This window comes from Pipistrellus hanaki (genome assembly GCF_964339955.1).
Source record: "Pipistrellus hanaki genome assembly, chromosome: 19".
NCBI lineage: Eukaryota > Metazoa > Chordata > Mammalia > Chiroptera > Vespertilionidae > Pipistrellus > Pipistrellus hanaki.
Genome location: NC_140521.1, coordinates 11,257,091 through 11,271,411, shown reverse-complemented (window position 1 = coordinate 11,271,411; position 14,321 = coordinate 11,257,091). Strand labels below are relative to the sequence as shown.

The window sequence follows — 14,321 nt, the reverse complement described above, 5'->3', positions numbered from 1 at the left end:
GGGGGTGAGGTGGGGGGGGGGGGTGCCAGAGTGTAGGAGAAGCAGGAACCAAGCTAGAAAACCTGGGCAGGCATAGAGATAAAGCATCAAGGGAAAATTTAAGGGCATTTCAGTTTGTGGAAACTCAGATTTGGGAGACAATTTGGTGTGAGTAGAGTTACAGGTAGCCAGGTAGCCGTGTAGGGATTGAATTGAGGATGGAGACCTTGCCCTAGCCGGTTTGGCTCAGTGGATAGAGTGTCGGCCTGCGGACTGAAGGGTCCTAGGTTTGATTCCAATCAAGGGCACATGCCCAGGTTGTGGGCTCAATCCCCAGTAGGGGGCGTGCAGGAGGCAGCCAATCAGTGATTCTCACCATTGATCTCTCTCTCTCTCTCTCTTTCTTCTCTCTCTCTCTCTCTCCCCCCCTCCCTTTCTTTCTGAAATCAATAAAAATACTTTCTACAATTTTTTTTTTTTTTTAAAGAAATGGGCTTTTTCTTATTCATGAAGACAGAGCCATGTGTTTATTTAGGAAAGCATTCTGAAGATGCCATGGCAACAATGCCACCTAGAGGTGAAGCCACAGAAGGACCAGCAATTTCTAGATCTATTCATTACAAAAGTCATGGCTCCTGCAGCACCGGAAGTTCACAAAGTAGATACTCCATTTGAGGTTGTTCACGTTAGCACAGTTCTTCTGACAGCCCATGAAGGTCAACCACGGAGTACCATCACCTGCAGCGGGAGGAGAAACATCAGCCCAGAGGCGCTGGCCCAGAAACTTCTGTCCAGACTACCCCAGCTTATAAAAGCGACCTCAGACAATTTAAGGCTCTGTTATTCAAATGGGAAGAATTGGAAGATACTGCTGGTTGGGGCCTTCCCCAATGAAAGGCCATGGTAGAAGCGTTGGGGAAAATGTTTTGGGGGCATGGGGGGAGGAGGGGGGCAGGGGGCAGAAATAATGCCAGCAGTAATCCTGGGGTGGCCAAAGCGGACGCTTCCATTGAGAATCAGCACTGGTTTAAGGAAGAGCTATAAACGCCCAGGGATCACTTAGCATGAAGGGTAGGCGAATAGAGAAGTCCTGATGTTTAGTCTTACCCATCACGGGCTATTTAAGCCAGTTGCTATTGCTGCTCGAAGCTCCTCTGTGTCCACCGTTGAAAACCACCCAGGAGGACTTGCAGGCAGAGACCCAGACAGGGGGTTGCCCTCCCTGCCCCACACCCAGCTGCTCTCCAGCCAGTTGTTCCCTCAGCCTCTGCGTTCTTCAGGCTTCTCAAAATACTGGCTCTCTAGCTACAGACCTGCCCCTTCGTGATCACCCTCCTCATCTCGTTTCATTCTGCCACGTGATGGGGGTCAAGGCACCAGCCACTCAGAGCTGGGACCACCAGGAGTAAAAGGAGCCCCGCCTCTTTCCTCTGGCTGACACCTCCCTGTCTGCTTCCTCCGCCCCTTTTTTTCTCCCCCCCTGCCCACCACTTACTGTTTTTTTCAACATATGACATTTTTTAAAATTTCTTTATCGATTAAGGTGTTACATATGTGTCCTTATTCCTCCATTACACCCCCCATTCCTCCCCACTCATGCTCTCACCCCCTGGTGTCTGTGTCCACTGGTTAGGCTTATATGCATGCACACAAGTCCTTTGGTTGATCTCTCCCCTTTACCCCGACCCTCCCCTGCCTTCCCTCTGAGGTTGGATGGCCTAATCGATGTTTCTCCATCTCTGGATCTGTTTGTTTTTTTTTTGTTTTTTTTTTGCTCATCAGTTTATGCCACCACTTACTTTTAACAACTGTCCCAACTGTGCAGGCCTCCTCTGTGGTCGCGAAGCATATGCCCTTGCCTTTGGTGCATTTTTGTCCCGGAAACTTGATGTGGCACATGTTGCACTGGACAGAGTCTGTCATTTGGACCAGAGCAGGGACGTGGACGTGAGAGCAGGTCTCGCAGGCCCTGGGAGGACCCATCCCCCCTTTCAGGCTGGGATTCAGGTTAAGCCAAGAGAGGCCGTGGGGTTTACAGTCTCCAGAGCCTTCGTCTGAACAACATGGGAGGGGAAAGGAACAGGAAGCGGAACCAAGAGAAGGCTGAGACTGTCAGCTCAGGCCCTCCTCATACTCACGAGCAAACTGGCTTTTCTCGATGTAGAGGTGCTGATCGTAGATGGCCCGTGCTGGCAAAGAGAAAGAAAACATGAAGCAAACCTGCCCTTGGAATCCTGGCCCTGCCCGGGGTCTGCCCTCTTTCTCACCCCTAAGGAGCCGCCTTAGGCCACGTCTGTCCCTCCAGAGCCTGGCCACCTATCTCTCCACCCCTTCCAGCTCCTTCCCCACTTCAATGCTCTTCTCCTGCTCCCCTCCCCATTAGGTACACTTCTTCTTCTTCTTCTTCTTTTTTTTTTTTTAAGCCTCACTCTCTTCTTGTTAACCACCCTAGTGGCTTTTACCCACTTGTTGTCTGGAAGCTGATGGCATGAAAGATCAGCTGCTATTCACAAAGTAGTTACCCTTTGGATCTGGTCAGCTAGTGCCTGCCTGGGGTGTTTCCCTTCCCACGTTCCCTCTGCCTTATCCTTGATTAACTCACCCTAAGCCTTGCCAACTGCTGTTCGTGTTAGGAGGCCAAACTTAAAAGCAGCCCCCACCCCAGCCCCCTCCTGCAGGAATAGGTTGCCAGGTGTTGAAAGTCTGTGTCTATCTCTGGTGCCTTCTCATCCCCAAGGCCTGCCCTGCCCTGCCCTGCCCCTCTCATCTCCTCCCTCCTCTAACCTTTCCCTTCCCCACTGCTGATCCATGTTTACTCACCTGCATACTCTCTGTCTAAAAACGACCCGGATAGTACTGTTGGGGGAAGAAAGACACATGCTCTGCAGACCTTGTTTTAACAAGTGCCACCTCCCAGCTCCTGTGGAAAGTCTCTCAATTCCTTATAACCCATCCATATTTTCTCCTGGGGGTGGGGGAGGGAAGAGAAGTTACAGCTTTGGTGAGATTCCCAGGGACAGGAATGGCAGCTCTAGGAGGCCCCTGAGAGGACCTCTGTCGTGGGAACCCTGACCCATCCAGGATCCTTCACGTGTCTCTCCAACCGCCAGCCCTGGGCTCACCTCTAAAGCAGCAGAACAGCACGGGGAGGCCCCGCAGGAGGGACCCGTCCATTTTGGAGGGAGGGAGGGAGAGGAGGAAGGAGTAGATTAGGGCAGGAAGCTGATGTGCCTTTTTATGCACCTGCCCGGAGGGGTTTCCCCTGGAAGGGCCAGGGGCAGGGACACAGTGGAAGTCCTTCAGAGACTCTCCTGTTTCTAGGGCAGTGTTTTTCAACCTTTTTTGGGCAAAGGCACACTTGTTTCATGAAAAAAATCACGAGGCACACCACCATTAGAAAATGTTAAAAAATTTAACTCTGTGCCTATATTGACTATATATAAAGTAATTCTCTTGAATAGGAATCAAATAAACACAAAGAAAGTATTTTATAATTACTTTATTATGAAATATTAAGTAAACAAAATAGTGAAAAATTATAAAATTCTTGTCTTGTCTGCACCTACGGCACACCAGGCAACATCTCTGCCGCGGAACTGCGGTTGAAAAACGCTGTTCTAGGGACCAGTCATTATGCCACTTCTCCTCAAGAAGAGACTTCTCTCTCCTGCTTTAATACTGACCCACCTGGGTTCTTTGCTTATTGAACCCATTTCATTGACTTACTTTTCTCCTAAAATCTCCTCACATACTCCCCAGCCTTAATATCTCCAAATACCTGATTTTCCTTTTTAAACTACAATATATTTTTAATATTGATTTCAGAGAGGGAGGGAAAGGGGGAAGAGAGAGAGAGAGAGAGAGAGAGAGAGAGAGAGAGAGAAACATCAATGATGAGAGAGAATCATTGATCAACTGCCTCCTGCACACCCCACACTGGGGATCAAGACCACAACCCGGGAATGTGCCCTGGATGGGAACTGAGCCATGACCTTCTGGTTCATAGTTTGATGCTCAAGCACTGAGCCATGCCAGCTGATGCTCCTGATTTTTTTTTCTGGGCCCACTCTGTTCCTTCTCTCAGTGCCTCTAACCCTTTTTCTTATCCTCTTATTGCACCCCCAAAATAATTATTTTTGTGTCCTAAATTTCAGACCTGTGACTTAAAAGTGTCCAGGATTGCTTTAGACCTTACCTAAGTCTGCTCGGCCCCTTTATTCAGGTTGCCCCTCTCCCCATTCACAGCGTTCCGGAGGTTCAATTACACCGGAAGGGTAGCCAGGGTTTATCTCAATTGAGAGGGACCAGGGAGGTCTTCAGTGGCATCCATATGTGTGAGATTAGAAGCCAGTTAGATTAGGGCTAGGATTTTTGCTTTGCATCTTCGATGTTAGGCAAAATACTAAACATGACATTTCTGGAGTGGAGATTCGCTTTCTAGCTATTACTTTTAAAGGAAACAGATCGACTCTCCGCAGGGGATTTAGCCAACTACCCTGAGATTTGTTGCTAAACCAGATAGTTCCACACAATGACCTTTCAGAAGAGGTTAATGGGGCTGGTGGCGAGTACCCGGATGTGAGGAAGGGGCTCCTGGCTTTTCCCAGTGCCCACAGGACACAGGCCAGTGATCCAGCAAGAAAGAACAGCCTCTTCTCGGTCAGGGTGGGAAAGAACCATCAGAACAGAGCGGCCCGACTCTTTTCCCTCGGGCGAGGGAGGAGCACAGCCCTGGGTGACTGGGACCTGTGGAAACCAGAGACGTCCTGCCATCTTGAAAGGTGTGTAAACAGAAGCTTTTTGGACAACACGTGCAGATCCAACAAAGAACATAAGAGAAGTGTCTCTGGAGAGCCTGTGTGAGTTTTCTACCCTGAGACTCGCCACCCCTGAGGATCTTCTGTGAAGCTCAAGCTTGTTCAAAACACCCACAGTTCCCTAGGCAGCTCCCGCTGTGATTCTGAGGTCATGGCCGTTGGAGTGACTAGGGAGGGGGGGGGGGGCCCTAGGACTCAAGGGAGAATGAGTGGCCAATAGCTTATCCATTGGTCCTGTTACAGCTTACATCACAAATAAAATGTCCTGTACATTCAACATGCTGCCAGCAAACCCAGCTATCTCCAGAAGAACTCTTCCCACGGGTGACCTCAATTTTCTGGGAGACTCTTTTGAGTGTTATTCCTTTCTTTAATTAAAAAAAAAAATTAAATTTATTTCAGAGACAAAGGGAGAAGGAGAGAGAGATAGAAATATCAATGATGATAGAGACTCATTGATCAGTTGCCTCCTGCATGTCCCACTCTGAGGATTGAGCCCGCAACCGGGGCAAGTGCCCCGACCAGGAACTGAACCAGCAACCTTTTGGTGTACAGGTTGTTTTTGTATGAAGCTTGCTTTTTTTTTTTTTTTCTATATAGTATTCCATTAGTTGAATATTAGAGCTGAGAACTTTCCAGTATCAATGGAAAACATCATCTCAGAGATTCAAGAAAACCTAAAAGCCAGGCCAGCATGGCTCAGTGGTTGAGTGTCGACCTATGAACCAGGAGGTTACTGTTCGATTCCTGAGTTGCGTGCCTGATCTCCAGTGAGGGGCGTACAGGAGGCAGCTGATCAATGATTCTCTCTCACCATTGATGTTTCTATCCCTCTCTCTCCCTCTTCCTTCCTCTCCCTGAAATCAATAAAAATATATTTTAAAAAAAGAGAAAGAGGAGGAGGCCTGAGAGAAACGCACCACTGGTCATGTTTCTACAGTATTGGGTCCCTGTTCTCAAGGAAGCAGGCACCCTAATGCTGTGTATGTAACTCCGAGAAACCTGGGGTCAGCCCATAGGGTTAGGAGAACAGAACATCTTCTTAGGGCCTTGAGCTGAGCTAGTTTCTGATCATGAAGGTCCAGGTGGCAGCAGATGAAGGGTGAAGAGCTTAGTCAGGTAAGAAAGAACAAGGAGCGCTCATTAGGACAAGGCAGCATGAAGCTCCAGGTGCCGTTCAGAGGTGGGTGGGGAAGAAGTGAAAGGGTTTTAATGCATTTAGCAGAACATACTCAAAGGAGGGGGGAGGGAGCACAGCTCTTATCATTTCAAAGACTTAACATGTGCCAAAGTGTTGAAAATGCAAGGTTAGAAAGAGGACATGGCCTCCTCCCCATGTCTTAGAAATTTCCTGAAAAGGTATGCTCACCCATAGAATAAGAAAGTGAGATTCTTGTCACTCCTCCCCACCCCTCCTCACCCCAGAAAAGTCCCTCCTTCAAGTCGGCCAGGTAAGTCCAAAGGCACTGTGCTGAGGACCTCTGATGTGCCAGGTCTCTATAACTTCAAAAGTGATGAAATAGCCAAGCCCTAGTTGGTTTGGCTCAATGAATAGAGTGTTGGCTTGTGGACTGAGGAGTCCCAGGTTCGATTCTTGCCAAAGGCACATGCCTGCGTTGTGGGCTTGATCCCCAGTAGGGGGCATGCAGGAGGCAGCCTATCAATGATTCTCTCTCATCATTGATGTTCTCTCTCTCTCTCCCTCTTCCTTCCTCTCTAAAATCAATAAAATATATTAAAAAAGAAAAAATAAATAGCCAAAATTTCAATTCCACCGTACCCTGTTATCAACTATGGTCATCTCATAGCAGAGAGTCTGTGCCCTTATGCCAACCTCTTCCTCTACCCTCCACCACTGTGTCTGGCAACCACTTTTCTGTTCTGTTTCTATGAGTTTTACTGTTGCTGTTGCTGCTGCTGCTTCTGCTTTTATCTGTCTTTCTCTGTCTGCCTTATTCTATTTAACACAATGTGAGATGATGGGTGTGTGAACTAACTAGATTGGGGGTGGAGGAGAGGTCGTGTCACTAATACACTTTTAAAGATGCTCATTTTGTAGTTGTACAAATTTCACAATGTATATCAAATCACCATGATGTACATTTTAAATATCTTACAGTGTTGTTACTTATACCTCTAACCTGTTGAAATAAAAAATGTTTAGCCCTAACCAGTTGGTTCAATGGATAGAGCGTCGGCCTGTGGACTGAAGGGCCCCAGGTTCGATTCCGGTCAAGGGCATGTACCGTGGTTGTGGGCACATCCCCAGTAGAAGGTGTGCAGGAGGCAGCGGATTGATGTTTCTCTCTCATCGATGTTTCTAACTCTCTAGCCCTCTCCCTTCCTCTCTGTAAAAAATCAATAAAATATTTTTAAAAAAATGTTTAAAGGTGCACGAGCTCCAGTGACAGCCCCATGTGGAAAAATCTCAGTTATGCTGCCTAGCACTGTGGCCCTGGCAAATCATTTAACCTTTCCCAGCCTCCATTTCAAAACCTAAAAAAGCGGGAAGACTGATGCCCAAGGAGGAGACAGTCTGGGATCAGTGTCTCCAAGCTTTCCTCTAAAGGCCTGTATCAGAGTGAACTGAGGAAGCAGCCACCTGGCCACCCAGACCTAGAGGACATGGGATGGGAGCAGATGACCTCCCCTGCTGCTCACATTGAGGGCCTGTCTGGCCACAGCAGGACTACTGCCAATCTCCACCGGGATGTAGGCACCGACTTTCAGCTACAGCTCCTCCCGTGAGCCACAGAGGGAGGGCAGAATCAGTCCTCCGCTGCTCCCTTGAGCTGTGGAAGCGACTTATCCGACATTTCTATATCTGTATGTGAGCTACAGAGTCATCATGAGGGAAAATGATCGCTGGCTGCTGAAAGATTATAATCATTAAAAGAGGAAAGGGGTGCAATGAATAAAAGCAACGTTGATGGTTTTATTCTTCCAAGGAATTTGTATTTGGGCTTTTGTATTCCTGTCATTTTATGGGACAGGTTTGTTTTGTCGTTATTCCTCACCTGGGGATATTTTCCCATTGATATTTAGAGAGAGTGGAAGGGCGGGGAAGAGGCAGAGAGAAACATTGATGTGAAAGGGACACATGGAATGGTTGCCTCCTGCATGAGCTCTGACTGGGCTGGGATCGAGCCTGCAACTGAGGTGCATGCCCTTGATTAGAATAGAACTTGTGACCCTTCACTCCTTGGGCTGACCCTCTAACCACTGAGCACACCAGCTAGGACTATAGTATAGAATTTTGAGAAAATTAACCGGAGACTTTTTTTTTGTCTTAGTCAGAGACTGTTCTTTTTCTCTTCAGAGGATAACAATAATAATGACTATACATTTTCTAAGCACCTGCTCTGTTAGAAAGACTGCAAACACATTACCTTTTTTTGAGATGTAAATTTTTTTTTTCAGTTGCAGTTTACATTCAATATTATTTTGTATGAGTTTCAGGTCTACAGCATAGTGGTTAGACAATCATCCTATATAATAAAAGCCTAACATACTAAGTGTCTGAACATTTGTTCTACCGTTTGACCAGTTGCTATGATGCGCACTGACCATTAGGGGCAGATGCTCCAACCGGTATGTTAGCTTGCTGCTGGGATCCAGACGATTGGGACTGGGCCTGACAGGCCCGACACGCCCTGGGTCCTTGGGCTAGACATGTTTTATTGAATGATCGCTGAATTTGTCGTCTCCAACTCCATTCTTATCAGACATCCTGAAAATCTGAGGCGAGCTCCCTTCTTACTTTCACTTGAATGGTCACCCCCTTGGCCAGCCCAGTGTTAGGCCATGTGGTTGAATCAAGGAATCCAGCACACCACATGGGTGTGCCACGCGCACTTGTGTGCCCGTGGCGGATAGCCTGGTACCGGGGCTCAGGGGGCTGGTTGGTAACCTCACACAGAGTTCATCCCGAATAAACACCGAAAGGTTGGAAAAGCAAAGAATGTGTGGAATCTGAAGGTGGCTCCCCACTCTGCTTCCCTTAGGTCCCCTGCCTTTTCTGGGATGAGCTTGTGACTCTTCTGTCTTCCTTTGATCACCTCTTTCATATGCAAATGTTTTGGTCCTGGCCCTGCGTGGGCTCTGGAATGGAGAGAGGAAGCAGAGCACCCAATCCCTTAGAGGCAGGGCCTCCCAATGCAAGTAAGTAAATAAAAGGCGCCTTTGATAGCTCAGGATGCAACCGGAAGAACAGGAGGCCAGGAGGAACAGCAGCCTCGTCTCCATCCCACAGCCTGTCTAGGACACCATCCCTGAGCCCTCCCTGGAGCTTGGTTTCCTGCTGCATCAGCCTTTTCCCAACATATATGGGCTGGCTCCCGTTCCTCCTGCTCCCAGGAGCCCTTCTGCTCTTGTGCTGTTCTTCCAAAGACGGTGAGTCAACCGGGCAGAGGGATGGGGTTAGGGAGTAAAATCCTAGAAAGTCCTGAGGAGGGGGAGCAGAAGCTGCAGGGACAGCGTTTGCTGGGCTCAGGGCCCTAAGCCCCTGACTGCTGTAAATTCCCTTCCCCCACCATGGAAACTCCTCCTGGGGCCCCTGCTGTGCCTACTGTTCAGTAGCTTCACCTAAGTGTAACTCCCAGGATAATGTGAGCAGAGGGGCTGAAAAAGAATCATTGATGCCCTAACTGGTTTGGCTCAGTGGATAGAGCCTTGGCCAGAGGACTGAAGGGTTCCATGTTCGATTCCGATCAAGGGCATGTACCTTGGATGCAGGCACATCCCCATTGGGGGGGGTGTAGGAGGCAGCTGATTAATGTTTCCAACTATTCCTTTCCCTTCTCTCTGCAGAAATATCAATAAAATATTTATATTTTTTTAAATATATTTTATTGATTTTTTAGAGAGGAAGGGAGAGAGATAGAGAGCTAGAAACGTCGATGAGAGAGAAACATCGACCAGCTGCTGCCTCTTGCACACCCCCTACCGGGGATGTGCCCGCAACCAACGTACATGCCCCTGACCGGAATTGAACCTGGGACCTTTCAGTCCGCAGACCGACACTCTACCACTGAGCCAAACCGGTTTCGGCTAATATATATATATTTTTAAAAAGCCAAACACCTCCATAATTAGATGAATAAAGACACTGATTTTTTGGGTTTTTTTTTAAATAATCACAGAGGTCTGTACATGCACCTTTTCTCTCAACTGAGCCCAGGCCTTGATAAGTAACTTGGAATAGGGATCCTCCTCTTCCCTTTTCCCCCAGGGGATCCTGGGCCTTCTCTCTCAGACAAGCTTACGTGGCTCTACCAGCAATAAAATGCTAGACCGGTGTCCCCTCTGGAAGCCACAGATGCAGGGTGAGCCTGAAAAGAAGGAAGGGAGAGAGATCTTTCTGGTAATCCTGCATGACATAGAACCGGGTTCCTCGCTGTGGGCTGCGCCGGGAGGGTCCCCCGAGGGAACAAGAAGCCTGGAAAGTCCAGGGTCCTGGCCTCACATCTTTCCCCCTCTGTGGGGCCCTTTTCTCTTTCTCTGACTACTTGGCGTTCCTTGGCCTCACCCCTTGGTTCTCACACAATGTCCAGATCCTACAAGGAGAACTCCAGTTTGCACCTCCTGCAGTGAATTTGTCGGCAAGACCTGCAGAAAGAATTTAGGTTCCTGTAAATCCAAATACCCTGACTTTGCTTGCCAGACCAGAGAAGTGTACACTCAACATTACACCGGAGGTAAGGTGAGGGCTGGAGGGAAGGGAGGGATGGGAGATTGAGTGTTATGCCTTGGTCTGGAGAACCAACAAACAAAAACACCCTTAGGTCTGGAGTTTGAATTCTTTCGTGCCACCAGCTCTAGCGTGAACTCAGCAGAAGGTCAAGGCGCGTGGTTTTCCTTCTCTGAGTTCAAATTGCTCATTTACACAATGATTGCGTTGTGTGTGTTTTTTAAATATGTTTTTTTATTAGAGGCCTGGTGCACAAATTCGTGCATGGGTAGGTTCCCTCAGCCTGACTAGTGATTGGGGCCCTGGGGGGTGAGGGGGGTGCAGAGGGAGGGACTACAGGAGGTTGGCCATGGGAGCACACTGACCACTAGGGGTCAGCTCCTGTATTGAGCATCTGCCCCCTGGTGGTCAGTGCATCATCATAGTGACCGGTTGTTCAGTCCATAGGTCATAACAGTTGCTTAGGCTTGTAGATAGAAAGATAGATAGATGATAGATAGATAGATAGATAGATAGATAGATAGATAGATAGATAGATAGATTTTTAGAGAGAGAGGAAGGGAGAAGGATAGAAAGATAGAAATATCAATGAGAGAGAAACATCATCAATTGGCTGCCTCCTGTGCACCTCTTACTGGGGATTGAGCCTACAACCTGGGCATGTGCCCTAAGAATTGAACTGGTGACCTCTTGGTTCCTGGGTCAATGCTCAACCGCTGAGCCACACCAGCTGGCCAATAATAGGATTTTAATGGATGACCTCCAAATCCCATCATTCTCTGATGTCCAGGGACTGAATCCCTAATCAAGTCTAGCAGTTATAACTCCTTTGCGGCAAATGCATGTGGAGGTTGGGGGGAGGAGTGAGGTACCCTGGAAAGAGGCCGCCCTTTGGTGGATGGGTCTTCAAGTCCCAGACTCTTTCTAAGGGGACGGAGTGGAGGGGGGCTGCTCACTCAGCCACATTCCCTGGCATACCCCGAGTCTAACCTGGGCCTCTCTGCCATTTTCCCACCCTCTTCAGAATACGTCTACCAATACTCCATCCTGGGCTGCCCCAAAAGATGTGTGGAATATATACGCATCACCAACAAGAATAAAGACATTTTCCTCTGCTGCAATAGTAGCTACTGCAACAGCTTGTCAGTCAAGGATGAGGTTCCATTCAACCTCCACCTATCATAGAAGTTAAAACCCAGCTGACTGGCAGGGACCTCCTCCCAACTACACCCTACCCATCCTTTCTGAACAGACCTCAACATCCAGAAAAGCCTTTGCTCTCAGCTCCTCTCCCCGCCATCCCCTCCCCACTCTCTCGAGAGCCAAGAGGCCCGAGAGGAATGAACTGTGGCTGAGGAAGGACTGTGGTACAACTCTGAAATGCCATCTGGGCCAACTGAGGCTCACCAGGCCTGGTAGTCTGGTTCTGCTGTTCTGGCCAAACCCCAACACTAAGTGGGTTGAGGAAATGGGGGAGGCTGCACTGGGACATTTGGGGGTCCTGAATGGATCACAAGAACAACTCTCATGAATGATAAGACCCGATGCATGGCAGCCCACGGGCTGTTTCCATAGTGGACCAGATAAGAAAGAAGGGATGCAGGGCAGAGAAGAGTCTGGCAAAGTCACTTCATTTCCTCTCTCAAATGTATAGGATCCGAAATCCCACCAGGCCCCTGACATTCTAGGTCTGGGGAGTCCCAGAAACAAGGAGGGCCTGACCAACAGGGCATGGTTTGTCCTGGGGGACCCTCTGCTGTCTTGAGGCTGGTTGGGATCGGGCTGAGTGATGAGGGCAGGGGGAAGGAAGTTTTCTGGCCACTGCATGACTTCAGTATTAATAAGCCCGTATTCTAAAGGAGATTGCCGATTGCCTGAGTCTGAATCCCACCCATTCCGTCTTCCCAGGAGATGGCATGCAATGACTCAGCATAAGAAAACAGAAGCAGGAAAGTAGGACAGGGGCCTGCCCACCCAGAGAGACCTGGGCTTCCAGGACCATGTAACTTTGGGAACATTTTCTAAGCTTCCTGAGCCTTCCTTTTGTCCTCTGCAAACTGGGCTGATAGAACTTCCTCAGCCCAGGCTGTTGTGGCTGTTGTGAAGACCAAATGATAAAACATATCACTTTACTTAGGGACTGGCACATATTAACTGCCCAATAGGAGATAACTATATTATTATTCACAATCTAGATATATAAAAGCCTAATATGCAAAGTGTCCCCTCAAGAATTCAACCAGGAGACTGGAAATTCTATCGCTCACTGTGATGTGTGCTGACCACCAGGGGGTGGCACGGAGCAAAGGAAGGCCTCGGCCAGCAGCTGGCCGCCAGCAGCCACTAGCGACCCACCCATGCATGAGTTTCAGGCACTGGGCCTCTTGTATTATAATTTAAATCTTAAATCAAAGAGGATTCAATGTTGCAGTAAAAGAAAAGCAAGACAATGCCATTTATTGTTCGGATTGCGGTGAGCTATAAAGGACAAAATTCACCAGTGTAACCATGTTAAGTGTATAATTCAGTGACGTACGTTCACACTGTACACCTCTATACATTTCCAGAACATTTTCATCATCTCAAACAGAAATTGTCTCTAAGAAACAACAGCTCCCCAAGTAAGGGGTTAATATAAAAACAAAAATTATGTAAAGAACTCATACAACTCAATTAAAAAATGGGCACAGGCCTGCATAATATTTTTCCAAAGAATGCTGAGATGGCCAATAGGCACAGATTTTCCATTGGTCATTAGTGCAGTGTGGAGGGAGTCATAAAGGGCAGGCGTTATTTGGGTTTTTGTTTTGCTCTTATTTTTATTTTTATTTTTATTTTTATTTTTATTTTTATTTTTATTAGGAAAGGTAACGTTGGCCGGTTTTGCTCAGTGTCAGCCCCTGGACCAAAGGGTCTCAGGTTCAATTTCTGGTCTAGGGCATGTGCCTCGTTTGCGGGTTTGATCCCTGGCCCCGATGTGCAGGAGGCAATCAGTCGATGTGTCTCCCTCACATCCATGTTTCTCTCTCACCTCCTCCCTATCTTCTACTCTCTCTCTAAAGACCAATGGAAGAAATATCCTCAGGTGAGGATTTCTTTCATTTCTTCTTTTGTTTTCCAAATCTTGAATTATGGTAAATCAGAAATAAATTTTACTAATTTCGCCATTTCGAAGTGTACTGTTTATTAGTTTTAAGTATATTCACATCGTTGTGAAACTCATCTCCAGAAATGTTTCATCTTGCAAAACTAAAACTACACACCCATGAAATAACAGCCCCCCACTGTTATTTCTCAAGCGCCTGGCAATTACCATCTACATCCTGTTTCTGTGAATTAGAGTCCCGAGGACCCTCATTGAAGTGGAATTATACAGTGTTTGTGTTTGGAGGCTCTCTTGTTTTTCTCAGCTTTAATGTTCTCAAGTTTCGTCTATGATGTACCGTGTGTCAGGGTTTTCTTTGTTTTTATTTTATTTATTTTTTAATATATTTTTATTTTATTGTTTAAAATATATTTTTATTCATTTCGGAGAGAAAGGAAGAAAGGAACAGAAACAGCAGTGGTTAGAGAGAACCATTGATCAGCGGCCTCCTGCACACCCCCCACTGGGGATCGAGCCCACAGCCTCAGCATGTGCTCTGACCGGGAATTGAACTGTGACCTCCTGGTTCATAGGTCGACACTCAACCTCTGAGCCATGCCAGCCGGGCAGAATTTTCTTCATTTTCAAGGCTAAATGATATTTCTTCCCATGTAAACACCACATTTTATTTATCCATTCATTGGTTGGTGCGGACTTGTGCTGTTTGCACATTTTGGCTGTTGTAAATAAT

At 47.5% G+C, this 14,321-nt stretch overlaps 1 protein-coding gene across 1 annotated transcript; it reads right to left on the bottom strand.

Annotated features, from left to right (window-relative positions):
- Positions 1-589: 589 nt before the first annotated feature.
- PATE1 (prostate and testis expressed 1) lies at positions 590-3,153 on the bottom strand (the record flags this gene model as incomplete). Its single annotated transcript, XM_084868471.1, has 4 exons — positions 590-717; positions 1,779-1,895; positions 2,118-2,168; positions 3,102-3,153. The coding sequence occupies 4 exons, from the start codon at positions 3,151-3,153 to the stop codon at positions 590-592; spliced, it is 348 nt and encodes a 115-aa protein (XP_084724597.1).
- Between the last annotated feature and the right edge of the window lie 11,168 nt (positions 3,154-14,321).